This window comes from Macaca fascicularis, chromosome 12 (genome assembly GCF_037993035.2).
Source record: "Macaca fascicularis isolate 582-1 chromosome 12, T2T-MFA8v1.1".
NCBI classification, from domain to species: domain Eukaryota; kingdom Metazoa; phylum Chordata; class Mammalia; order Primates; family Cercopithecidae; genus Macaca; species Macaca fascicularis.
Window position 1 is genome coordinate 126,941,109 of NC_088386.1, and position 25,097 is coordinate 126,966,205.

At 47.7% G+C, this 25,097-nt stretch overlaps 1 protein-coding gene across 1 annotated transcript; it reads left to right on the top strand.

Annotated features, from left to right (window-relative positions):
- The first annotated feature begins 12,782 nt into the window (after positions 1-12,782).
- Positions 12,783-24,771, top strand: C12H2orf72 (chromosome 12 C2orf72 homolog). The gene is made up of 3 exons (XM_045367857.3): positions 12,783-13,442; positions 16,224-16,337; positions 21,642-24,771. Exons 1-3 carry the CDS (start codon positions 12,806-12,808, stop codon positions 21,779-21,781), a joined length of 891 nt encoding a protein of 296 aa, XP_045223792.2. The 5' UTR covers positions 12,783-12,805; the 3' UTR covers positions 21,782-24,771.
- The last annotated feature ends 326 nt before the right edge of the window (positions 24,772-25,097 follow it).

Sequence of the window (25,097 nt, forward strand, 5' to 3'; positions counted from 1 at the left end):
TACTAAAAATACAAAAATTAGCTGGGTGTGGTGGTGTGTGCCTGTAGTCCCAGCTACTCAGGAGGCTGAGGCAGGAGAATCGCTTGAACCCAGGAGATGGAGGTTGCAGTGAACCGAAATTGTACCACTGCACTCCAGCCTGGGTGACAGAGTGAGACTCCATCTCAAAAAAGAAAACAAAACAAAAAAACTGCACAAGGATATGAATTTCTGAATAGATTTCTGAGTCACATTCCACTATCCGGAGAATAAAGATAAGTTCATAATTATTGTGTCCAGTATGAAGCACATACCGGAAAGACTTTTGAAAGGATGCAAGTAGAGAACAATTCTTTCTTTCTTTTCCTTTTTTTTTTTTTTTTTTTGACAAAGTCTCGTTCTGTGGCCAGGCTGGAGTGCAGTGGCGCAATCTCGGCTCACTGCAACCTCCACCTCCCAGGTTCAAGCAGTTCTCTTGCCTCAGCCTCCCAAGTAGCTGAGACTACAGGCGTGCACCACCACGCCCAGCTAATTTTTGTATTTTTATTAGAGATGGGATTGCACCATGTTGGCTAGGATGGTCTCGATCTCTTGACCTCATGATCTTCCAGCCTCAGACTTCCAAAGTGCTGGGATTACAGACGTGAGCCACTGAGCCCGGCCGATGACAATTCTTTCTACCACAGTAATCACAGGAGTGGTAACAAAATGATTATTCTCAGACTAAAATGAAAAAACCCAATAAAATCCCTGAGCTTCCAGGATCAGAGAATGGCACAGAAAGCAGTATAAGAGGCCAGGAGAAAATATAAGATTTTAAATATTTTATGTATGCCTTTCTTTTTATTTTGCACTGACTAAAAAATAAAGAAAAAATATTTAAGTTAGCTCACAAATACTTTTTTTTAAAAAAGACATGGAGGACATTAGGAAGACAGGGAAGAAAATTAGGTCCAAAGAAAGAAAGTGAATCTAGGGATGAGATTAATACACAAAATGTTTGCCTTGAAAGTCCTTTACTCTTGCTAGATATGGGTCACAATTTGACTCAGCTTCCCAGCAGCCTATGCAAAGAAGAAACAAGACCAGCTGTATTACTCACAATGTCCATTGGATGAAAACAAATCCGCTGCTCAGAAGACGAATTCCAAGACCAGAAAGGTATTTCTTCCACGTGTTTCTATCCAAATGGCCTGTGTCACATAGTAAACAAGGCCCTAAAACCATCTTTACAGTAAACAAAACAATGAGTACCACGAGGATTGCTAAACTCCATTATTTAAGTTAACACATTAACCCATGTGAGTGTAAATAAAGCAATCCTACCGGGGTGGGAAAGCATGGGGTTATCCAAGCCACCACATTCAATCCCAGAATAAATGCTAATGAGGAATGGAGCTCTCTCGTGCATGAATGAATGTGTGACTGCCCATGATATCATGATACAATAAAAAATATGCATTTAGTCTTCATCCCAAGTTCCTGGCACAGAACTCCTAAAACCCTTCAAATTTCTGAGTGATAGGAGTGAGGAGTATTTGTTACACATCATAAACCTTCTGCAACCAAACCTGAGTTTATGCTAATAAGCTGACTCTTGGAGGCTGGGGCTGATGGCCAGAGGAAGTAACCATGTATTTAAAGGGTTGGAACTTTCAGCTCCCTTATTCTCTATTCCCCTGACCCCCACTCCCTACCCCCTACTCCCCTATTCACCCCAACCTCCAGAGAGTGGAGAGGGGCTACAGATTGAGGTAATCACTAATGACGAAAGATTTAATCAATCATGTCTACATAACCAGAACCTCCACAAAAACCCCAAACAAGCTGGGTGCAGTGGCTCATGCCTGTAATCCCAGCACTTTGAAAGGCTGAGGTGGGAGGATAGCTTGAGGTCAGGAGTTCGTGACTAGCTTGGCCAACGTGGCAAAGCCCTGTCTCTACTAAAAATACAAAAATTAGCTGAGCGTGGTATCCTGCACCTATAATCCCAGCTACTTGGGAGGCTGAGGCAAGAGAATCACTTGAACTCGTGGGGTGGAGGTTGCAGTGAGCTGAGATCATGCCACTGCACTCCAGCCTGGGTGACAGAGAAAGACTATCAAAAACAAACAAACAAACAAAAAACAAAGGCATTTGGAGAGCTTCTGGGTGGGTGAGTATCCATTCTGGGAGAGGGGTAGGCTCCAACTTCATGAGGACAGAAGCTCCTCTGCTTGGGAGCCTGAGGGACCTTTCCCTATGTACCTGTCCTCACCTGGCTTCCATCTGTGCCCTTTATTATGTCCCATATAATAACCACTAAACAGAAATCAAGTGTTTCCCTGAGAAACACTGTTAAAACAAATGCTGTTACAACAAATTACAGGACCTGAGGAAGGGTTCATAGGGGTCCCCAATTTGTAGCCAAGTCAGACAGAAGTGTGAATAACCTGGGGACCCACTATTTGAGATTGGCGTCTGAAGTGGGGGGCAGGCTTGTGGGACTGAGCCCTTAACCTGCATGCTTTGATGGAACTCTAGTTTGTTCATGCTAGAATCAAATCACTGGGCACCCAGCTGGTATCCGCAGAGAACTGGAGAGTTTCGTGATATGGAAAAGCTATATATTTGGTGCCGGAAGTGCTGTTAGTAGAGAGCATGCTTTTTCTTTGTACTGCCATCGAGACAAGTCTTCCTACATGTTTCTTTAATTCCACCAAATGTTTGCTAAGTATTGAACAGTAGTGAGTTTGAGGTTGTGGCTCTGATCTAACAAGGATCCAGAACATTCCACATTGCTGGTTAAGTGTAAATCTCAGTGTCTGAATAGACAGCTACACAGGGTTAACAACCTCTTCTGAAAGTCAAGGGGCCCAAATAGAGGCCACTGGAACCCTCACAGAGCGGGGCCAAGCAGACAGGCCACTCCAGTTTCAGCTTCAGACTCACACACAAATGACTGGACTCCAAATTCTTGTATCAGTGTTCCTGAGCTTTTCAGGTTCAAGAACCATTTTTTTTTTTTTATTTTTTTTTTTTGAGACGAATTCTCACTCTGTTGCCCAGGCTGGAGTGCAGTGGCACAATCTCGGCTCACTGCAAGCTCTGCCTCCCGGGTTCACACCATTCTCCTACCTCAGCCTCCCGAGTAGCTGGGACTACAGGCGCCTGCCACCACGCCCGGCTAGTTTTTTTTTTTTTAGTAGAGACGGGGTTTCACCGCGTAAGCCAGGATGGTCTCTATCTCCTGACCTTGTGATCCGCACGCCTCGGCCTACCAGAGTGCTGCGATTACAGGCGTGAGCCACCGAGCCCTGTTCAAGAACCATTTTTAATGCTCCCCATGTGTATAATAGTAATCATACTGTTGGAATTGGTTGACTGAAAAATATACACAATGGCCGGCTGCAGTGGCTCATGCCTGTAATCCCAGCACTTTGGGAGGCCGAGGTGGATGGATCACTTGAGGTCCAGGAGTTCGAGACCAGCCTGGTCGACATGGTGAAACCCCATCTCTACTAAAAATACAAAAATTAGCCAGGCATGGTCGTGGGTGCCTGTAATCCCAGCTACTCAGGAGGCTGTGGCATGAGAATCACTTGAACCCAGGAGACAGAGTTTGCAGTGAGCCAAGATTGCACCACTGCACTCCAGCCTGGGCGACAGAGCGAGACTTCATCTCAAAATAAAAATAAAAATAAAAAAAGAAAAAGAAAAGTATGCACAATGACAGACCCCTTTTTAAAATTTATGCATGTAATAAATACTCATTGTAGAAAACTCAACCACGCAAAAATCAAAGTTTTTTTTTAAATCACCTTTTTGCTTACCTGATGCCCAGACAGGTATCATTCTATTGGAGTGGGAGGTCTTTTGGGCAGGTGGGGGGCCAGGGTCTATCTACTTCTCTCTAGGGAAGCCAACAGGGAATCAAATATTCTCTCTTCCAGTCTCTTTATAACTAGTACATAGTCATGTGATCTGAGCTTAGCCTATCAGATGCTCCTGCCAAGGACTTTGGATTGTGAGGAAGTGATGCAAAGGCCCTGTGGTCAACCAGAGATTTTTCACAAAGGCTGCACAGAGTCAAGAGTCCAATAGCATGGTCCTGAGGGGCCAGCAGCAATAATGCCAGGGCCAGCATCCCAAGCTGACTGTTCCTGGTCTCCCTGATTCCAACAGAACATCCCAGAGGGGCTTCTTTGATATGTCCCTTGAATTAAGTGGATGCCAGGTCCCCCTGAGAAAAGACCATGTGATAACATCAAAAATATATTTTCTCTGTTTTAGCCCTGTCTTTCCCACAGGGGAACTGACCATGGACCAGGGAAACTACAGTGGGGAAAGGGATGATCCAGACCTTTGAGGGGGTATGGGACATTAAACTGACATAGACCTCCTGGGGAACAGAACACTACTGACAAATTTGATGGGATTCCTATTCATGGTAGGCCTGATGGAATCCTGAACCCATCATTTCTCCAGTACCTGGGTGTAGAGTTGGAATATATCCCCTAAGCTACAGGTGGAATCCCCACACCAGCTCTGTGACCCAAAGAGTAAGGGCTATCATGACAGAGGGAGGACCCACCCCAGTCCCTTCAACAAAATAGCAAATCTAGAGGAACACTGCACCCCTGGTGGGAACACAGATGTTGGTATCACTGTGAATGAGTCAAAAGGGGTGTGTGTGTGTGTGTGTGCGCGCACACGCACGTGCACGTGTGGAAGCGGTGGGTGATTCCCCTCACAACGGCCTGCATAACTCTCCCGTCTTTGGCCAGTGCACAATAGTGGGTCCTGGAGGGGGTGGACAGCAGCACATTGTCTGCATGTTGCTCGTGGGCTCTCTGCTGGGTGGATCTTGACCACCTCACCATCCTGCAGGACATCGTGCTGGCCCACGGCACAGACTGTATCAGGCCTAGGACTTGGTGAGGTGCCTTAGATGCTCCAGAAGTTACTTATATTCACCAATGGCCTCCTTATGGCTTCCAAAAGGAAATAAGTGAATGGGTAGATTAATTACTCAGTATTTTATACAAATAGATTGGACAAGGCTTGGCTCTTAAAGATAGCAATCCCAAATAGCAGCAAGATGTTTAGCTTTTTTCTTTTCTACTTTGTTTAATATATTTTCTGATCAAAGTATGTAATAATATACATAGTTTTTTTTTAGGGCAAGTAAAATGGCTTTTATAATGGAAACAAAGCTGCCCCCTGGTTTTCCTTCCAACTCTGAGCTCCACTCCAAAAACGCCACCACTTTTCAAAATGTAAACTTGTTATTATATTAAGAGAAAGACATAAATCATAAGTGACCAGCTCAATACATTTTTACAAAGTGAACACACCTATGTAAAAAACACATACTTTGAACAATTCAGGTTTGAGTTTTTGGGTGGTTACTTCCAAGTAGCAAAATAAGATCCTCACATACAACTTTAACTTTATTTGTTTTATTATTATTATTATTATTATTATTATTATTATATATATTTTTTTTTGAGACAGGGTCTTGCTCTGTCATCCAGGTTGGAGGGCAGTGGCATGATCTCGGCCAACGGCAACCTCTGCCTCCCGGGTTCAAGTGATTCTCCTGCTGCAGCCTCCCAAGAAGATGGGATTGCAGGAGCACACCACTACGCCCGGCTAATTTTCATGCTTTTAGTAGAAATGGGGTTTCACCATGTTGGCCAGGCTGGTCTCGAATTTCTGACCTCAAGTGATCTGCCTGCCTCTGCCTCCCAAAGCGCTGGGACTACAGGCATGAGCCACTGCACCTGGCCTTAACTTTAATAAACCTATATTTGAGTAGACAGTTCATTCCTGTGGAACAAAATTCGAAAGAAACAAATGGGTAGGCAGTGTTAAATGTCCTTCCCACCTATAAATCTTAACCTGTCAGTTCCCTTCGTCAGAAGCCATCCTGTTACAGGTATCTTGGATTTCCTTCTAAAGGCAATCGATTATTTGAGCTATTTTAAATATTTTATTTAATAATTTATGTCCTATCTCAATATAAAACAATTTAAGGAAGATGTTGGGTTATACAATTTGAAGGGCAGAATTACTCTCAAAGCAGTGAAAACTGACAACACCAAAGAAGTGAAGTGTTCACTGAGCTTTTCCAAATAGCGTTAACAATTCATAGAAAGATACTGATTCTTTTGGCCTTTCCCTCATGGTAGCAAGATGGCTGCCATAGCTCCAAATATCAGGACTTCACACAACATTCTGTGAAGCAAGGAAGAGGATGGCCCCAAAAGGGCCTGTCAACTTCCCTAGTCAGGGAAGGAAATCTTTCCTGGAAATCTCTCCTTATCTTGGACTGGCTAGAACTGAGCAGCATGCCTACCTCAAGACCAGTCACTAGCAATTAAGAACAGTTGGCTTCTTCTATTCACGCTTCGACCCCTGAGGCTGGGTCCGTTGCTTTTATACCAAAATCCGGGCTCAGTAAGCATGAGTGACCAATAAGCAGAAAACCAACAGTGTCTGCCACAGCCAGTACCTTTGTCCTGTCACTGTCTAAAGCTGAAAACCAATCTAAACTAAGTTGATAATCAGGCCATGGAAATAAATCAACCTTGGAAGAGAATGATGATAGCATGCCTTCTAGACCTGTGCTGTCCAATATGGTAGCCACTAGCCACACGTGCCATTTAAACTTAACTTTACATTACTTAAAATTAAATAAAACTTTAAATGCAGTTCCTCAGTCACACAAGCCACATCTCAATGGTTCAAGAGCCTCATGTGACTAGTGGCTACTGTACTGGATAGCACAGATTTAGAACATTTTCTTCGTTGCAGAAAGCTCTGTTGGTAGCCACTGCCTGTCCATCTGCCACTACCACTGATAAGAGGCTTCTCTAAAGTGGTGAGGTGAGAGTTTCACTGTCTCCTCAATGTCATGCCACCATATTGTCATTAGCAACACTGCCATCATCTTTGTCCAGTGCAACCTGAAACTGGTAAGCTGAACATCCTCTAGCCAGTGATCACAGAAGCTTCCTGTCCTGCAGAGTCACATCAGGGTCAGTCACAGAGCTCTGACGAGATCTGGTGCAGAGGAGCCTCATGTTTCCGTGCACTTAGCCCATCTTCCTTACCCGGTTCTTGATCCACTCCTCTGGGAAAGAGAGGCGCTGGCCAGGAGATGGCTTGAGCAACTAAGGTTATCATAAGATTATTTTAATGGTTACCTTGTTCTATATCAGGCACCTTGTGAATGACGATCATGAAGTCACCCACTGCCCATTGCCCCAAAGCTCGCACACTTCCTATTTTTTCATCACCCAGGGGCTGAGGGGCTGCAGAAAGTGAATAGAATGAGATATATAGGTACAGGGGCAGGGTGCCTGTGGTGGGCACAACCCTCATGCCCACCCCACAGATACAGCTCACATTGTATTTGATACTCTGTAAAAGGGCACCTGCTGTAAGACTTGGGGGAGGAATAAGGTTGCCTCCAGTGATAACTGCCCTTTGCTCCACTTTAACCTCAATGGGCCTGACAGTTGAGGTACCAGCTTGGGTGCAGTTGGTGCAGCCCTGTCCTGGGGGAGGGAAAGGCCAACCGGGGCCCCATTCAGCTTTTAGAGACCATGGTTTCTTCCTGGCCACTTTTGGCTGGTGCCATTCTCCCAGGAGGGGACCTTGGGAGACTTACACTGAAGCTGTCACTTGATCTGGCCTGGTAGATTTGAAAGGAGGTCCAAATTGAGTGGCTTCAAAGTCACCATATGTCCTTGCGGCACAGATGAGCTGCTGTTCTCCTCCTTGCCCCTACTGGGGCCTCAGATGCTCACAGATCCCCACAAAATCACCTTGCAGCTGTGGCCACCAAGGTGACAGGTGCACACACTCTCCCCCAAGTTATGTGCTAGGTGTCTGCTGATGGAGGACTGCCCCCACTGTGATGCCCTCAGCCACTACAGGTATGTCCTGGGGGCCTGCCTGCCCCTCCTCCTGGCACCACTGACTAGTCCAGGGCTCAGCAGGAGCATGATAGGCACTGAAGCCTGACTTCTGCCCCTCAGCATTTCCTGCAGGCTTCTTAAATCCCATTTATGCCTAGTGTTCCATTATTGGAACGCTGAGCATGCGGGAGTTATTTATAGCCTACTGCTCAAGGTCATTGCCAAAGTCTGATTTTTCACACGTCAGCAATTCAAAAAATTGCAACCTCCTGCATAAGTGGGTTAACAAACCTTCACCAGACCCCTAAAGTTCAGGTGAAACTGAGATATTTAACCGCCATAAGAACACCAGCTGGCACAGAGATCTGCATTCCTGGTGCCCTGATGGGAACCAGCCTGGGCCTGGCAGAGGAGGAAACGAGGCCCCAGCACATCGGCGAGCAGGTCTGCTCCACCTCGGGGGCCCCCAGCGCTTGTCACACCCAGTTTCAAGTTTCCAGCCCCTCTCCCCACCTCAGCCTCATTCCTCCGTGGGTCCTGGGGCCTCCTCCAGTTTCTTTTCCCTCTGAGGTCTTCCTCACATTCAAGCTCTTCCTCCCTCTACCTGGCTCCCCAGGAAGCCAGAAAGTCTCCCCTGGTCCAGGCTTCCTTGTAGCCCCCACATCAAACATCTTAGGGAAAAAGAGGGAAAGTACAGGGAAACAAGAGAGGAAGGAAAGGAAGGAAGAGAGAAAGGGCAAGGTGGGGAGAGGAGAAGGGAGGAAAGGAAGAAAGAAGGAGAGGAGAATAGGGTGACAGAGCGTGAGTAAAGAGGAGAAAGGAGCTGGCAAGCAACTAGAGGGAGAATACTCCTTGTTTTCCAAACCAGCACTTTCTCGTCACTCTGTTTTGGTTTGGTTTTTTTTTGTTTGTTTTGGTTTGTTTTGTTTTTGGTTTTGGTTTTTTTTTTTTTTTTTTTGAGACGGAGTCTCGCTCTGTCGCCCATGCTGGGGTGCAGTGGCCAGATCCCAGCTCACTGCAAGCTCCGCCTCCCGGGTTCCCGCCATTCTCCTGCCTCAGCCTCCTGAGTAGCTGGGACTACAGGCGCCCGCCACCTCGCCCGGCTAGTTTTTTGTACTTTTTAGTAGAGACGGGGTTTCACCGTGTTAGCCAGGATGGTCTTGATCTCCTGACCTCGTGATCCGCCCGTCTCGGCCTCCCAAAGTGCTGGGATTACAGGGGTTTTTTTTTGTTTTGTTTTGTTTTTGATCTCTCACCCAGGCCGGAGTGCGGTGGCGCAATCACGGCTCACTGCAGCCTCAACCTCCTGGGCTCAAGCCATCCACCCACCTCAACCTCCCGAGGAGTAACTGGGACTAGGTACACACCACCACACTCAACTAGCTTTTTGATTTTTGTTTGTTTGTTTGTATAGGGATGGGGTCTCGCTATGAGGCCCAGGCTGGTCTGAAATTCCTGGACTCAATCAATCCTCCCGCCTCAGTTTCCCAAGGTACCAGGATTACAGGTGTGAGCCACCACACCAGCCTCTTATCACTTGATTCCCACCAAATTCTGTTTAAGTGAACATGAAAAGGTAAAGTATTTCAGAAATCCCAGTTTACTTTATATCTTCATTGAACACCAGAGAACGAAGAAGTCCATTAATTTTATGATGTTTTCAGGGTGTGAAGGGAGAGGAGGAAGAAATATTCTTGGCATCTTGCCTTTTTTTAAAAAAAAAAAAAGGATCTTTGCAATTTCCTGTTAATTTAATACCAGAACCTTTGCTGTGTAAATAACACAGATAAAGATAAACTGTACTAGCCCTGGACTCCAACCTTTGTTTAACATTCCACCCCCCTCTGATCCATCCCCCATCCCACCTATGGAAATTTGTAATAGTTGTGGAGATTTAGAGGCTGAGAATATATAGCTTAGGAGGCAGAGCATGTTGGTTTTAGACAAGCCTTGTAAGAATGTGCTAAAAATCCCAGTATACCTGACAGTTCTTCTCTAAAACTTGTCTTTCTCTCTTCCTCAGAGGTGGCCTACATGGGGTTAATTCCCTTTTCGGTCAACTTGTAGGTTTCGCCCCGGCTCTGCCACCCATACTCCCAGTCTATTATACCCACTTAGGCTGTGCTTTGGTGGTATGGCCTTGCACTGTTATTTAGACAAGTGATTTAATCCCTCTTACTTGCTATTATTGAGCACTCTTGGTTCCTTTTTTTTTTTTTTTTTAACACGGCTTCACTCTGCTGCCCAGGCTGGAGTGCAGTGGTGTAATCTCGGCTCACTGCAACCTCCGCCTCCTGGGTTCAAGCGAGTCTCCTGCCTCAGCCTCCCAAGTAGCTGGGATTACAGGCACACACCACCATGCCCAGCTAATTTTTGTATTTTTAGTAGAGACAGGCTTTTGCCATTTTGGTCAGCCTGGTCTCGAACTCCTGACTTCAGATGATCTGCCGGCCTCAGCCTCCCAAAGTGCTAAGGTTACAGGCATAAGCCACCATGCCCAGCCCAATTTAGTTTCCTTTTTGATGGGGTACTTCCTCCAATAGTGTTTTCAAAGAGGGGTTATATGTGATATGCCTTCTGATTCTTTACATACCTGATAATTTAGCTAGAAATACAAATCTAGGGTCAAAGTTATTTTTCTTTGATACTTTAAAACAATTTTTCCATTTTTTCTTAAACTCAATGTTGTTGCTAAGAAATCTGAAGTCAACCAGATTTTTGTTCCTTCCTTAGTCCTTCTACTATCCAACTTCTGGGAATACAGGTGTGATGCCCCAAGTTTTAGCTGCCAATTTGGATCATGAAGATGTCAGAGGGCAACAGTGACCTGGTATGAAATTTGAGTCCTCAAACACCTAGTAAAGCAGAACTATTATACTATTTCAGCCACAAACTGTCCATCTCCAGATTCTACAAAAGAGAAAAAGAAGTTTTCATTGTTATTAGTATTGTCTGTGTCATTAAGAAATGAATCTTAATTCATATATCCATTAAACCTGCTTTGTTTTATACTTTCCAGAAATCTAATTATTTTTATTTTGTATTTTATTTTATTTTATTTTATTTTATTTTTTGAGGCAGAGTTTTGCTCTTGATGCCCAGGCTGGAGTGTAATGGTATGATCTTGGCTCACCAAAACCTCCACCTCCTGGGTTCAAGCCATTCTCCTGCCTCAGCCTCCCAAGTAGCTGGGACTACAGGTATGCGCCACCTTGGCCGGCTAATTTTGTATTTTTAGTAGAGACAGGGTTTCTCCATGTTGGTCAGGCCGGTCTCGAGCCCCTGACCTCAGATGATCTACCCGCCTTGGCCTTCCAAAGTGCTGGGATTACATGCATAAGCCACAGCACCCGGCCCCAGAAGTCTAATTATTTTTCCCAGTGAATTCACGTTTCCCTAGATATCAGCTACCTTGGCTGGGGATGAGTAAACCTAGGCTCTTCCTATATCCCACCTGGGAGCTTAAGGAAGAGGGGTGTGATGGGACTTGCCTCTGGCATCAAATGTGAATGTAGCCACTCCCCATGTACCACCCTCACACACACCAGACACCCCACTCAGGGAACTTCTCGGCACTCTCCCCTGGCCAATGAATGCTTTTTCATATGGTGGGTCTTGTGGTTGGAATTCCTGACTCATGAAGTGAGAAGAAGAGGCTGCCCGGTCTGGTTGTTCCGTGCTGCTAGCCCCAGCCTGATATTGCCATCCCTGGCTAGCACAGCTGTTTTCTGCCTCCTAGCACCATGGCAGTGGTGGGGGGTGGAGATGGGGTTAAGAAATGGTCTACTCAGGCCAATGCAGGCAAAGAAAAGAGCATAAGTGTATAGTGTTCGCTCAGCCCATCCCCCTTCTATAGCACTGAGGGGAGGAGGCGACAGGCCTTTCCCGGTTTTACACTGGTTTCTCAGAGTCCTTACTAACTCCCCTCTTCCTTCTGCGGCATCTTTAGGGTACTATTCAGAGGAAGGCGCCAGCCCTTTAAGTACATTATCATCTTGTCACTTTCTGCTTTAATTTTACATTTCATTAAAAATTATGTGAGATGTAAAACTCAGTTCTTCAGTTGCACTCGCCAGATTTCAAGTACTCAATAATAGTCACATATGGTGCAGATAATATAAAACTTTTCCATCATCGCAGAATGTTCTATTGGACAAGGCTGACCTAGATCCTTACAAGGAAGGGAAATGCATTCCTGCTTCTGACCTGGCCCCTTGCCCCCCACGCAGATCAGAGCACCATCGGTGTCCTGCATCTGGCCCCCTTGACTTTCTGCTTTACGGAAACAGTCTGGGTTTCACCCCCAGCGCCTAGGGCAGTACAATAAATATTTGTGGAAATAGTGGACCCTCGGTCAGTTTTTGCTAAATGTTGAAGACCAGAAGGAAAGCTGGATGGCAGAAATAACCCCTGCGTGCTCTCTTTTATCTCACCTTCCTACCCACTTATCTGCGCCCTCCGCCCCTTACCCTCCTACCCTCCACCCCACCTCCGCAAAACCCCAAACTGTGCGGGACTCTGCTCCAGGTCTCCAAACCATCTTATCTAGTGATGGGATTAATTGTCTGTCTTCCCACCCTCGGCTGCCCAGCGCCTGCACCTAGTAGGTGCTCAGTGAGTATGTGTGGCATGGATTAATGAATGAATGAATGACTCTCCGTTTTCCCACGTCTGCGCAGGGACTTCGGGAGGAGCCACCCTTGGAGGGCTGGGGGGAAAGCCCTCTTCTCCAACCCGGGCCCGCGATGAGGGCTGCGCCCAGGGGAGCGTGCACACAGAGGCCCCGCCCGGGGGCCCGGGGGTCCGGCTGGGCTCGGCCCTCCGGGGCGTGTCCTCCGTGCCGGGGCGCCACCGCCCCGAGAGGCGGGCAGCGGGTGCGCCCGAGCCGCAGCGGCCGCAGAGGGCGGGCGGCAGCCAGCATGGAGCGCGAGCTGGAGGCGCTGTCGGCCCGGCCCGCGCGCCCGGCCGAGCCGCCCTTCCAGGCGCTGGTGGAGGCGGCTGGGGGCCGCGGGCAGGTGCTACTGGTGGGCGAGCTGTGGGAGCGCGAGCAGAGCCGCGCGCTCCTGCAGGACTTCGCAAGAGCGGTGTTCCCGCCGGAGCCAGGCGCGGGCAAGCCAGGCGGCGCGGCTGCAGAGGGCGCAGGGCCCGGGGCGGCGCGCGGGGCGCAGAGGGCTGCGCGGACGACTGGGGCGGCGAGGACGGCGGGGGCGGCGGCTGCGCGCGCCATCCGCTCGCAGCTGGTCTTCGTGCTGTGCCGCGCGTCATCCCTGACCGCCCGGGAGCCGCGGCGCCGCCTGCGGGAGATGCTGCGGGACGTGCGCGGCCGGCGGCGGGCCGGGGCGGCGCTGGTCGGGGTGCTGGTGGCCGAGGCCGGGCCGGAGGACGCGGTGGCGCCGGGGCTGCGGCTGCTGGAGGCGCTGCTGCGCGCCGTGTTCGGCCGCCAGGCGGGAGGTCCCGTGCAGGCGGCCGCCTACTGCCCCGGCCTCCCGTCCTCCTGCCTGGCCGTCCAGGCGGCCGCCTGCAGGGCCCTGCAAGCCGCAGGAGCCGGGCAACCAGGTGAGACTGCGCGGGGCCCGGCGGGGCGCGGGCGGGCGGTAGCTCGGGCACGTCCCCCAAGTTGGACCCCTTTGGCCAGTCCCCCTCATTGAGCACCGAGGTAAACTGAGGCTCAGAGCAGGGAGGTGCCTAGAGCCAGGCCGCGCAGCTAGCAGAGAACAGGCCCTGCGTAGGAGGTCGAGTCTGTCCCGGAAGGGTCCCGAGTGCACGGGAGATGCCTAGGGGGCGTGGGAAAGCTGAGAGGCCGAGCAGAAGGCAGAGGGAGTGGGTAGAGAGAAGGGATGAATCGGGCAGGGCCGAGATCTAGGAGTTAGGGGGTGGGTGAGGGCGGGGAGAGGAAAAGAGGGTTAGGGAAGGAAATGGGAAAGCCTTGGGATGGGAAAGTTTCAAGGGGGTGGATAGGGGCTAAGGAGATTGGCGGTATCAGGAGCTAAATTCTAGGGCGCTGCGCAGCTAGACATGTGTCGGGAGCCCTAGGAGGGGCGGAGGGGCATGTCCAGCGCGGTGGAGGCTTCTTGGAAGCCCTGGTTTTATTAAGAGGGCAAGGAACGGGTGCTCGGGACTTGGAGAGTGGGGAGGTGAGAGGGACTAAGAGCACATTTTCTAGTGATTTCTGGCCGCCCACCAAGGCTGTGCACCCAACTGCTGTGTCTCTCTGCCTCCCCCAGGTCTGCTGAGGCCACCTTTTCCCTCCACATTCTCCTAAAAGGTGGAAGGGGTTTAAGGGTCTTTTCCCAGCCCCCGTGACTGCTGCCATCAGCAAAAGGGTCAGGATCTCCTTCCTCCTGGAACGCAAGGCTTTACGGGAACTCTCCCGTGTTCTAGGATGAAAACATGCACATTAGGAGTTGCTGCATCTGGCAAACCCAGGAGACCTTTGCTTTCTCTCACTGCCCAGCTGGGCAGCCCTTCACGCCCTCCAGCCTCTTCCTCTTAAGTAGATAATGCAGAGAGTGGCTGTATTGTGTGTCTCCTGGGGTATTGGCGTTGGTCGGGGGGCGGGGGGTCCCAGCAAGGAGACCTGGTACCTGTGATGCTACCAATGTCACATTCACCTGCCTAGGCGGGTGCGCCTGCCCTAACCCTCCTCCCTTAGGGCGCAATCCCTTTTTTTTGTTGAGGTTGTGATTGTTCTGATTTTGGTTTCAACCGCTTTGCTGACCTGGCCTCCTAGGGAAAGAAGGGAATTCACACACATTTTCTGTACCCTAAAGAGTGCATGCTTTTTCTTTTTTTTAGATGATGTTTTGCTTTGTTGCCCAGGCTGGAGTGGCAGTGGTGCGATCTCGACTCACTGCAACCTCCGCCTCCCGAGTTCAAGCGATTCTCCCATCTCAACCTCCCAAGTAGCTGGGACTACAGGCGCCTGCCACCACGCCCAGCTAATTTTTGTATTTTTAGTAGAGACGGGGTTCCGCCATATTGACCAGGCTAGTCTCGAACTCCTGACCTCAAGTGATCCACCCACTTTGGCCTCCCAAAGTGCCAGGATTACAGGCGTGAACTACCACGCCCAGTCCCTCCTAAACTTTTTGTAGACACATTGCTGTTGCCTCAGCCTGAGAGCCTTTTCTCCTCCCTCCTCCTCACCTGGCCAATCCCATTTGTGCATTCAGAACTGGACTTCCTCCTCCAGGAAGGCTTCCTTGACTTTCCCTGCTCCCATTTGCAAGTTCACTGGCGAAATCCCAGAACCCTTTATCGCTTTGCTCTCTGAGCTCTTACCACATGATTTTTCGTTCCCTTGTGAACATGATTTTGTTTTCTTGTGGGTTTAAACACCATCCGCAGTCCCATTTCCTGATACCATGCCTGGCATGCAGAAAGAGTGAATGAATCCTCCCTTCCTTTTAAATAAACACTAATACTTTTGAGATTTTAACACTTTGCAAAGGAATTGTTCTCTACTATGTTAAGCACTTTCCTACTTTTATGAAAACATACTGAACAAAATTAAACCTCACAAATGACTAAAGGTAACGAGTGTAATTATAACTTATAGCCCACTGATTTCTTTGCCGCTTTTGCAATGGACAGCACTATTATCCTCACATCAAATGGATTCATGTCACTAAGATTTCGCTAGTGGTTGCATCTGTTTTTTTAAAGTTTTCTGATTTCTTTCCTCACCGTCTGATGATAATTTTTATTCTAGGTTGCTTGCCTTTTGGCAGTGCCCTTTTACCCAGTTTGTGGTACCTAATCCAGCTGCTTTTGGGTTGAAAAACTAAGGATACAGTCTGATTACATTTGGGCGCAGGTTGAGAGTAAATAGGTCCTGAACAAAGATTATGAACAAGGATTTTCCTTGTTTTGGTTGCCTGAAGTCTTTAAAAAAAAAACCAACCAAACAAATAAACAACCTTGTTCCTGTTGACTTTATAGATTACTAAAACATATATCTATTCCTGCCAAGAAAGAGTTTGAACTAAAATCAGAGGGAATGTGCAGCTCTTTGAGTATTTTGTTTGGTGCTATGTAATTGTAATTAATTTCATGTCATTTTCAATGCTTTAGTTTCCCCAACATGGTACCTACATCATAGGGTTTTTGTGAGAATTAAATGAGATAACATAGATAAAGTAAAGAAATCATTTTTAAAGTTCGTTTTTAAAGTACAAAAACCCACCCACTTTTGCAAGTCAGACTTCGTGTTTTTAATCAGACAGTTGAAACTAGAGCAGTTGACAGTTGAGGCTCTTGATTTGCTAAACAAAATCTCTCAGTCTTGTGAAGTGGAAACCATGTGACCCTCTGACTCAGGTTTTGTGTTCTTCCTAGTGGAAGGAGCCTGGGAGAGACCAGGCCTCCCTGGACTGCTGGCCTGCTTTTCCTGGGGTCCCTGGAGCGGGAGGAAGGACCAGGATGTTGCTGCCTGCAGAAGCCCAGCTCATGGTGAGTGCTCCCCGACTTCCTGCACCCTGAGGGCCAGGTGCACGGAATTATGGGAGTGGTCACGTGAACTTGGGGACCTTAGGGACAGAGTGGACCAACATCTATGGAGTGCTTGCCATGTGCCAGGTGTGGGGGTGAGCAATGTGAGGTGCCCATATGCCAGGCAGTGGGCACATGCGCTCGGTCAGACTGGGTTCTTTCCCCAGGAGTCTCCACCTAATAAAGACAGTATGGGGAGGATTGTAACAAAGGCGTCTCCAGGTGCATGCTGGGGTGCATGGGACCAAACACAGCGAGTCTCCCTGGAGGATCCAGGGAGTGTCCTGGAGCAAGTGACGTTTGAACTGGGGGATGAAGGGATTTTCATAGGCAGAAATGGGAAGGTTTAGAAAAGGAGCACTGAGCTAAGGAGTGACAGCATGATGTCATGATCAGACAAGGGACCACCATCGAGAGGCCCCGGGAGTAAGGTGCAGAAGGAAACCAGTGAGGGCCAAGGCTGAAGGGAAGAGTTTGGACCAAATCAGGGTCCCAGATGTGCAGCCTTCAGAAGTAGTGTGCCGTGAGCGATTGCTGAGTGGAGAGATTGGGGTGTGTTTAGAGAGGTGGACTCCAGGAGAGGGAGACACCTCGGCAGAGCCCAGCTAGGAGGAGGCTGCCATGTCCCAGGAGGGGTAGCAGGTGACCTGGGCCCGACCTGGGCAGTGGGAATGGAGGGGAGAAAACTCAGCCGGGAGCCACACCTGGGTGGAATCATCAGGCCACTAAATGGAAGTGAGGGAGAAGGGGAAGGGGAAGACACCCCTAGATGTCAATGCTGATGTTAGGGACATAGGAAGCGCACTGATTCTCCCCTTTGCCACATGAGATGCTTTAAGACACCTGCGGATGCCTAAAACCATGGGTAGCACTAAGCCCGACGTATACACTGTTTTTTCCTGTACATACATACCTATGATAAAGCTTAATTTATAAACTAGGCACAGTGAAGACATTTAACAATATATAATAAAAGTTACATGAATGAGGTATCTCTTTGAAAATATCTTATTGGACTGTACCGCAGGTAACTGAAACTGTGGATAGTTATGCCGTGGATGGGAGTGGCTACAGTACTCGGAAGGGTGTAGCCTGCTGAATGGACATAGCCCTGTCCCAAAGTGCACTGAGAAGTATAGCTTTGTTACAGAAACAATGAACGGTGGTTCAAAATTAACTTTCATTGTGCCTCTTGTTTAAGAAAGAAAACCATTAGTTGATGTGTCAGTCTTCATTGCTGCATAAGAAATGATCGCAAGTAGGTCGGGCATGGTGGCTCATGCCTGTAATCCCAGCACTTTGGGAGGCCGAGGTGGGCAGATGACCCGAGGTCAGGAGTTCAAAACCAGCCTGACCAATATGGTGAAACCCTATCTCTACTAAAAATACAAAGTTAGCCAGGCGTGGTGACACATGCCTGTAATCCCAGCTACTCCATCTCAAAATAAATAAATAAATAAATAATTGCAAGCTTCGCAGCTTCAAAGGCACTGATTAGGTCCCTGACTTCTTGCTGGCTGTCAGCTGGGACTGCTCTCAGCTCCAAGGCCCCTGCCATTCCTTGCTCTCACAAGCCCTCTCACAAGAGATCCTCCTTCAGCCAGCAGGAGAACCCCCTCTCCAGTCTGCTAGGAGGGAGTTCATATAACTTAAGGGGTCAAGGGAGTCACTAGCCACTGCGTTTGTCAGAGAGGCACCCTACGCCCCAGAGTGACTAAGCTGTCACATTCACAGAGCCCATCAGACTCAAGGAAGGGCTTTCTAAGGGGCCAGAATCTTGGGGGCTATCTTAGAATTCTGCCTATCATATTTGAAAACTCAAAAAAAAATAAACAAAAAAAAAAAGAAAGAAAACAAATGTGAAATACCATTCACTAATTCCATCATGCAGAGATAACTACAATTATATTTTGGGGTACACCATTCTATTTACCTATCTCTCCTTGTGCTATTTAAAATTTAATAAACTCCTATATCATCTTCAAAATGCAGCAGATTTTTAAAATGTTTAATTGCAAAAATGCTAACTTCAACCCCTCTGCCTTCATTTTGGATATACCTGGAAACTAAAGGAGAAAAGATGAAGCAACAGAATCATTAGAATCATTAACCATTTTACATAAATTTTGGATAATTTCTCTCTCTGTGGTATGTACAAATCTCATGTAGAAGTGAATGTGTTAAAATGCAAATGGCATTTATGGACTATGTACACACATTGATACTATATGATAAATATAGGATGTCATAATCACATGCATTTATACAATCATGAGTTGCTTAATGACAGGGATATACATTCTGAAAGATACATCTTTAGGGGATTTTGTCATGTGAACACGATAGAGTGTACTTACAAACCTGGATGGTACAACCTACTACACGCCTATGGCACACGGCATAGCCTGTTGCTCCTAGTCTACAACCCTGTGCAGCAGGTTATGGTCCTGAATATTATGGGCAACTGTAACACAGTGGTAAGTAGCTGTGTGTCTCAACATACCTAAACATAGTAAAGGCGCAGTAAAAATATGCTATAAAAGATCAAAACGGTACATCTGCCTAGGGCACTTACCATGAATGAAGCTTGCAAGGCTGGAAGTTGCTCTGGCTAAGTCAGCAAGTGAGTGGTGAGTGAATGGGAAGACCTAGGACATTACTGTGCACTACTGTTGACTATAGAGACATAGCACACTTAGGCTACACTACATTTATTGTAAAATATTTCTTTCTTCAACAATAACTTAACCTTAGCTTACTGTAACTTTTTTACTTTATAAACTTTTTGATTTTGTAGCCAGGTGTGATGGTGCGTGCCTGTAGTCCCTGCTACTCCAGAGGCCAAGGCAGGAGGATCGCTCAGGCCCAACAGTTCAAGGCTGTAATCCTGCGATTGGACTGCAGCCTACACAACATAGTGAGACTGTCTCAAAAAAAAAAAACCTTTTTAAATTACTAAAAGCTTTTTGCCTCTTTTGTAGTAATACTTGGCTTAAAACACAAAACATTGTAGAAATGTACAAAAATACTTTCTTTATATCCTTATTCAATAAGCTTTTCCTATTTTAATTTTTTTTTTTTTTTTTTTTTTTTTTTTGCTAAAAACTAAGACATAAACATGTGCCTTAGCCTACACCTACACACAAGGTCAGGATCATCAGTATCACTGTCTTCTGCCTCCACATCTTGTCCCACTGGAAGGTCTTCAGGGACAATAACACACATGGAGCTGTCACCTCCTACGATAATGCCTTCTTCTGGATACTTCTTGAAGGGCCTGCCTGAGGCAGTTTTACAATTAACTATATATATATGTAAACTTTATATGTGTGTGTGTATATATATATCTTTATATATATACATACGTAAGTAGAGGGAGTACACTCTAAAATAATGTTAAAACATGTAGTAGGCTGAGGCTGGCGGATCACTTGAAGTCAGGAGTTCCAAACCAGCCTGGCCCGCATGGTGAAACCCCATCTCTACTAAAAATACACAAATTAGCCAGGCGTGGTGGCACTGCCTGTAATCTCAGCTACTTGGGAGGCTCAGGCAGGAGAACTGCTTGAACCTGGGAGGCAGAGGTTGCAGTGAGCCGAGATTTTGCCAATGCACTCCAGCGGCATTGCTCTCTTTCTCTCTCTCTCTCGCTCTCTCTCTCTCTCTCTCCATATATATGTGTATATATATGGAGAGAGAGAGAACAGTAACAGTCATTTCTTATTATTATCAAGTATTGTCTACATTATCCACGGTATATAACTGTATGTGCTAGACTTTTGTATGATTGGCAGTGCGGTAGGTTTCCACCAGCATTGCCACAAACATGTGAATAATGCTTTGTACTGCAACATCAGGACAGCTACAAGGTTACTAGGTGACAGGAATTTTTTAGCTGTGTTTCAATCTTTTTTTTTTTTTTTTTTTGCAATGGAGTCTTGCTCTGTTGCCCAGGCTGGAGTGCAGTGGCGCAGTCTCGGCTCACTGCAAGTTCCGCCTCCCGAGTTCACGCCATTCTCCTGCGCCTCGGCCTCCCGAGTAGCTGGAACTGCAGGCGCCCACCACCACACCTGGCTAATTTTTTGTATTTTTAGTAGAGACAAGGTTTCACTGTGTTAGCCAGGATGGTCTCAATCTCCTGACCTTGTGATCCGCCCGCCTTGGCCTCCCAAAGTGCTGGGATTACAGGCATGAGCCACCATGCCCGGCCAGCTGTGTTTCAATCTTATGGGACCACTCTCTTATTAAGGTTCATAATTGACCAAAATGTCATTATGTTGCACGTGACTGTACTTACTGTTTTGGAATCTTCTTTCTTCATCAATAACATACTATAACTGCCTTCCACAGCAATAATTATATGTCAATAACATATTTTCTTTTTTGAGGTAATTCTAGATAACACGCAGTGGCAAGAAATCATACAGAAATCCCAGCGCTTTGTGAGGCCGAGGCAGGAGGATAGCTTGAGCTCAGGAGTTCGAGACCAGCATGAGTGACACAGTGAGACCCCGTCTCAAAAAACAAAAAAGGAAATCACACAGAGAGATCCTGCGTACACTTTACCCAGTTTCCCCCAATGGTAACATTTTGCAAAACTGTAGTGCAATAGAACAAACGGGATATTGACATTGGCACAATCCACAGATCTTATTCAGATTTCCCCAATTTTACTTCTATTCAATATGTGTGTGTGTGTGTGTGTGTGTGTGTGTGTGTGTGTTTAGGTCTGTGGAATTTTATGTATTATCTTTAATGCCTGAATCCCATTATGTGAGTGAGCCATAGTTCACTCAACCAGTCCCATTGTTGGACATTGAATCAGGACACTTTCAACTGCAAGTAAAGATACCATGACTCACACTAGCACAAGCAGTAAGAGAAATCATTATCTCACCTAAAAGACAGTCCAGAGGTGGAGTCAGCTTCAGAGTTGGTTGATTCAGGGGGTCAGGGACCCCAGCAAGGACCCAGGCTTGCTCTTTCTCTCTGTTGGGCCATCTTCAGTGTCAGTTTCATCCTTAGGCCAGTAGCAAGATAGCTCCAGCAGGTCCACTAATTATTCCTAATTATTTTCTTAGGATAAAATCCTAGAAGTGAAATTTGTGGGTCAAAGGGTATGTACATTGTTAAGGTTTTTGATATGTATTTTGTTTTAGTTTTTAAGTAGATATTTGCTGGGGCCAACTTTCTCCTTTTCCTTCCTAGATAACTCACTCATAACCTTTCTCTTCTGATTCAGTGATTTCTTCTCCTGTGTTCCAGAAAACTTCCAGGAACCTGAGGAGGAGCTGGCACTAACAGCCGTATTTCCCAATGGAGACTGTGAGGACCTTGGAAGGGGGTCAGAAGCCTGTGATGGAGTTGTCCACACTCCTGCTGAGCCCACTGGAGAATCAAGATGAAGGCTGGACCCTTGGGCTGTCCCTGGCTCTAACCTACAGGCTGGGGGCTGGCTCCCTCTCACTGGCCCCCAGGTCTCCATGGAGACTACAGAAAGCCCCGCCTGCTGGAGGCCTGCCACACTCACAGTTACCAGCTAGACGGTGGGACTTACTAGGACAAGCAGGACCTAAAACAGTGTCTCCCCGGGGAACCTACTCCCCACCCAGCATTTGCTGAGTCTGATCGCAGGGAGGTTATTTTGTCTCTCTTGCTCGGTTTCTCTGAGCCACTGAGACAGATAGCTCTCTGCTTTGAGGCTCTGCAGAGCTGTGGCATCCCATGGTGTGTTTGCAGTGTTCCGGGCACATGCATGGGCACCAATCATTGAGAGTGCAGCTGGGAAGAATTCTGGGCCAGAAGTCATCAGAGCTGAGGTGTGGCCTTACACATGTCACTTAGTCTCTGGGCCTTCTGTTTCACAAAATGCATGAGGGGGCCACCAGCCCAGTGACTTTAAACCAGGGGCAGCTTGTCCCTCCAGGCAGCACTGGAAACGTGTGTGTGTTGAGGGGGTCACAGTGACTGTGGGGGCACACCTGGCATCTAGTGGACATCCCACAATGTGCAGAACAGTCTCCGACAGCAAAGAATTGGTCCATTCAATGCCAGTTGTAGTACCTTTGAGACATTCTGGCTGAGCCAATGCCTTCTCCCTGTCACGGTCCCCCAGAGCACAGAGGGTCAGGCTTCCCTGGACCTTGGCTCCCAGAGCAAGCCAAAATAAAGACCACACTGTTGCCCTGGGGGCTTGTCGGGCCAGGGCCAAGAAGGTCTGTGTGCCTCAGGGCGGGGACAGAAATAGCCATGCATGCCTGGGAGAACAAAGAGCCTCTTTCTTTCTCATGTTGACATCGACTTTCTGTGCCAAGTCCTCTGGGTATAAGGATGCTAGGGAATTCCTATAGGCACCAAACAGAAGGAAAGCCAGGGGCTTGGACTACTGGGTATGGACTTGCTGTAGGTCTCAGGTCCGAGCCTAAGCTTATTGCAGACACAGCCCCGCTGGGTTCTGTGTTTCTGTGGGGTTCTGGAATCCCTTCCTGTGTGTCCGTGAGTCTGACAGAACCGATGATGTTCCCTTAGAGCCGGGAAATCCATGTGTTTACTCGCAGAGGGAACTCACCATTACCTCCCTTGTCTTCTTTGCCTGCCTTGGAGAAATCCAGAGTCTTCGGAATGGCAAAGGCAGCTCCTGGATTTCCCTGGAGGGGAGGCACTAGCTGAGGGAAGTAGCTCCCTTCATTCATGATGCACAGTTTACTCAGGAGACACACAACTGTGCCTACTATTTGCTCAGTGCCCTGCAAGGTGCTGCCTAACTTTGATTCGTTATTTCAGCTGTCTCCAAGATGGTGCCAAATGGTGCAATGGGAAACCTGTTTTGGTTGGGGGGCTCTATATCACTGGCCCCAGAACTCCCGGCTGCCAGGGTAGCCCCTACCGCCAGCCCCTTGCCCCTGGACAGCAATGGGTCTCACCTTTAGCCTCTGCCCCCAGTTCTGGTCTGACCCAACAGAGGGGCTCTGTGATATTGAGGAGGGGCCCTTCCTGCTCTGTGCCTCAACCTATTCTCCCTAATAGGGAGTCTAGTCCTATTCCTTCCCTGCCTGATGAGGATGGTATGAGGACGAGCAGGACGGCATCTTATTTGGGGTTTTTTTTTTGGCAGTGGGCCTCATTTTAATCCTGCAGGACTACCTGCCAGTAGATCCATCCAGCTGCTTCCTTGTAGACAAGAATGAGCTCAATGAATTGTGATTTTATTGATTTTGTTTTAAAACAGGGAGACTGGTATGTTTGAAGCTGCTATCATTTTCTATTTCTTTTTTTTCTTCTTTTTTTTGAGACGGAGTCTCGCTGTGTCACCCAGGCTTGGAGTGCAGTGGCGCGATCTCGGCTCACTGCAAGCTCCGCCTCCCGGGTTTACGCCATTCTCCTGCCTCAGCCTCCGAGTAGCTGGGACTACAGGCGCCCGCCACCACACCCGGCTAGTTTTTTGTATTTTTAGTAGAGACGGGGTTTCACCATGTTAGCCAGGATGGTCTCGATCTCCTGACCTCGTGATCCACCCGCCTCGGCCTCCCAAAGTGCTGGGATTACAGGCTTGAGCCACCGCGCCCGGCCCATTTTCTATTTCTTATTTTCTTTGTAATCACCTTGTTAAAGTTTTCTTATTTGGTGGGAGAGGGAGCTTTGTTTAAGTGTGGAATTTGCCTAGGGCAGAAGTTATAAGGCTTCATAACCTTTTGTATGTATTGACAATATTTGAAACTTGGGAGATTACGTATAAAAAATACCTAGTTTTCTGGGTGGAGGATGGGGCATGCTGTCATCTCAAGTCTGCTGCGGCTCACCCCCACCACCGTTACCCCCTCCCCCACCCTTCCCATCCCCCACTGCACTTCACTCATGGAGGACGTCTGCCCGGTGCTGGTCCAGGCGGGCAGGTGAGTTTGTAGCCTCTGCTCTAAAGGATGGTTTACACATTTTCATTTTCATTACCTTCAGTATTCCTGTGAATGGTTCAAGAGAGAAAGTCTTTGTTTACTAAGATTTGGGTTCTCCCTCCCAAGTGACAATAAAGGGCTGAGATCCATCTCAGCTTCTTTGAGATGTGGTCACCATAGGCATCATCATTGTAGGGGCAGTCTCATTGCTGTCTTCTAGCAGACAGAAGTTAGGTGCCAGAAAGGACAATCTTGACGGTGGGTCCCTTCCCTGAAGGACTCTAAGAAGGCATAAAGGTTGGGGTGGAGGGTGGTATGTGAAGGAGGAGGCCCTTGATTAGGTCAGTGGTCCCTGGGAGCCCTCCTCCAGAGGCTTCCAGCCCGGTGACAGTCTGGGCTCTCGGGTACTAATCTTTCTAATATGGCAGTGGTTGTGGTGCTTCTGACTTGAATTGGAAATTCCCATATCTAATAAAACCAAGAAGTACCTCGTTGATATCTTATTGAAAGCAAAATGGATCTTCTTCATTCTCATAAGGGGCTCCTAACCGGGACCCTGGAGAGCAGGGAAGCTTGGCAGATGGTGGAAATCTGTGGCCTGAAAGCCTCCCAACCTCTGCCCTGGATGACATCTCCCCTGCCCTGCCAGCTGGGATTAAAAAACCCGTAGCTAAAAGCATAAGTACGTATTTAGAAAACGATTTTTACATTTTTATAGAGACAGGGTCTCACTACGTTGCTCAGGCTGGTTTCAAACTCCTGGGCTCAAGTGATCCTCCCACCTCGGCCTCCCAAAGTGCTGAGATGAGAGGCATGAGCTACTGGCCAG

Coding starts and splice junctions, on each gene's coding strand:
- C12H2orf72 (XM_045367857.3), top strand. CDS start 12,806: ATGGAGCGCGAGCTGGAGGCGCTGTCGGCCCGGCCCGCGCGCCCGGCC. Junction 13,443..16,223: donor CGCAGGAGCCGGGCAACCAG/GTGAGACTGCGC, acceptor TGTTCTTCCTAG/TGGAAGGAGCCTGGGAGAGA. Junction 16,338..21,641: donor CTGCAGAAGCCCAGCTCATG/GTGAGTGCTCCC, acceptor CCTGTGTTCCAG/AAAACTTCCAGGAACCTGAG.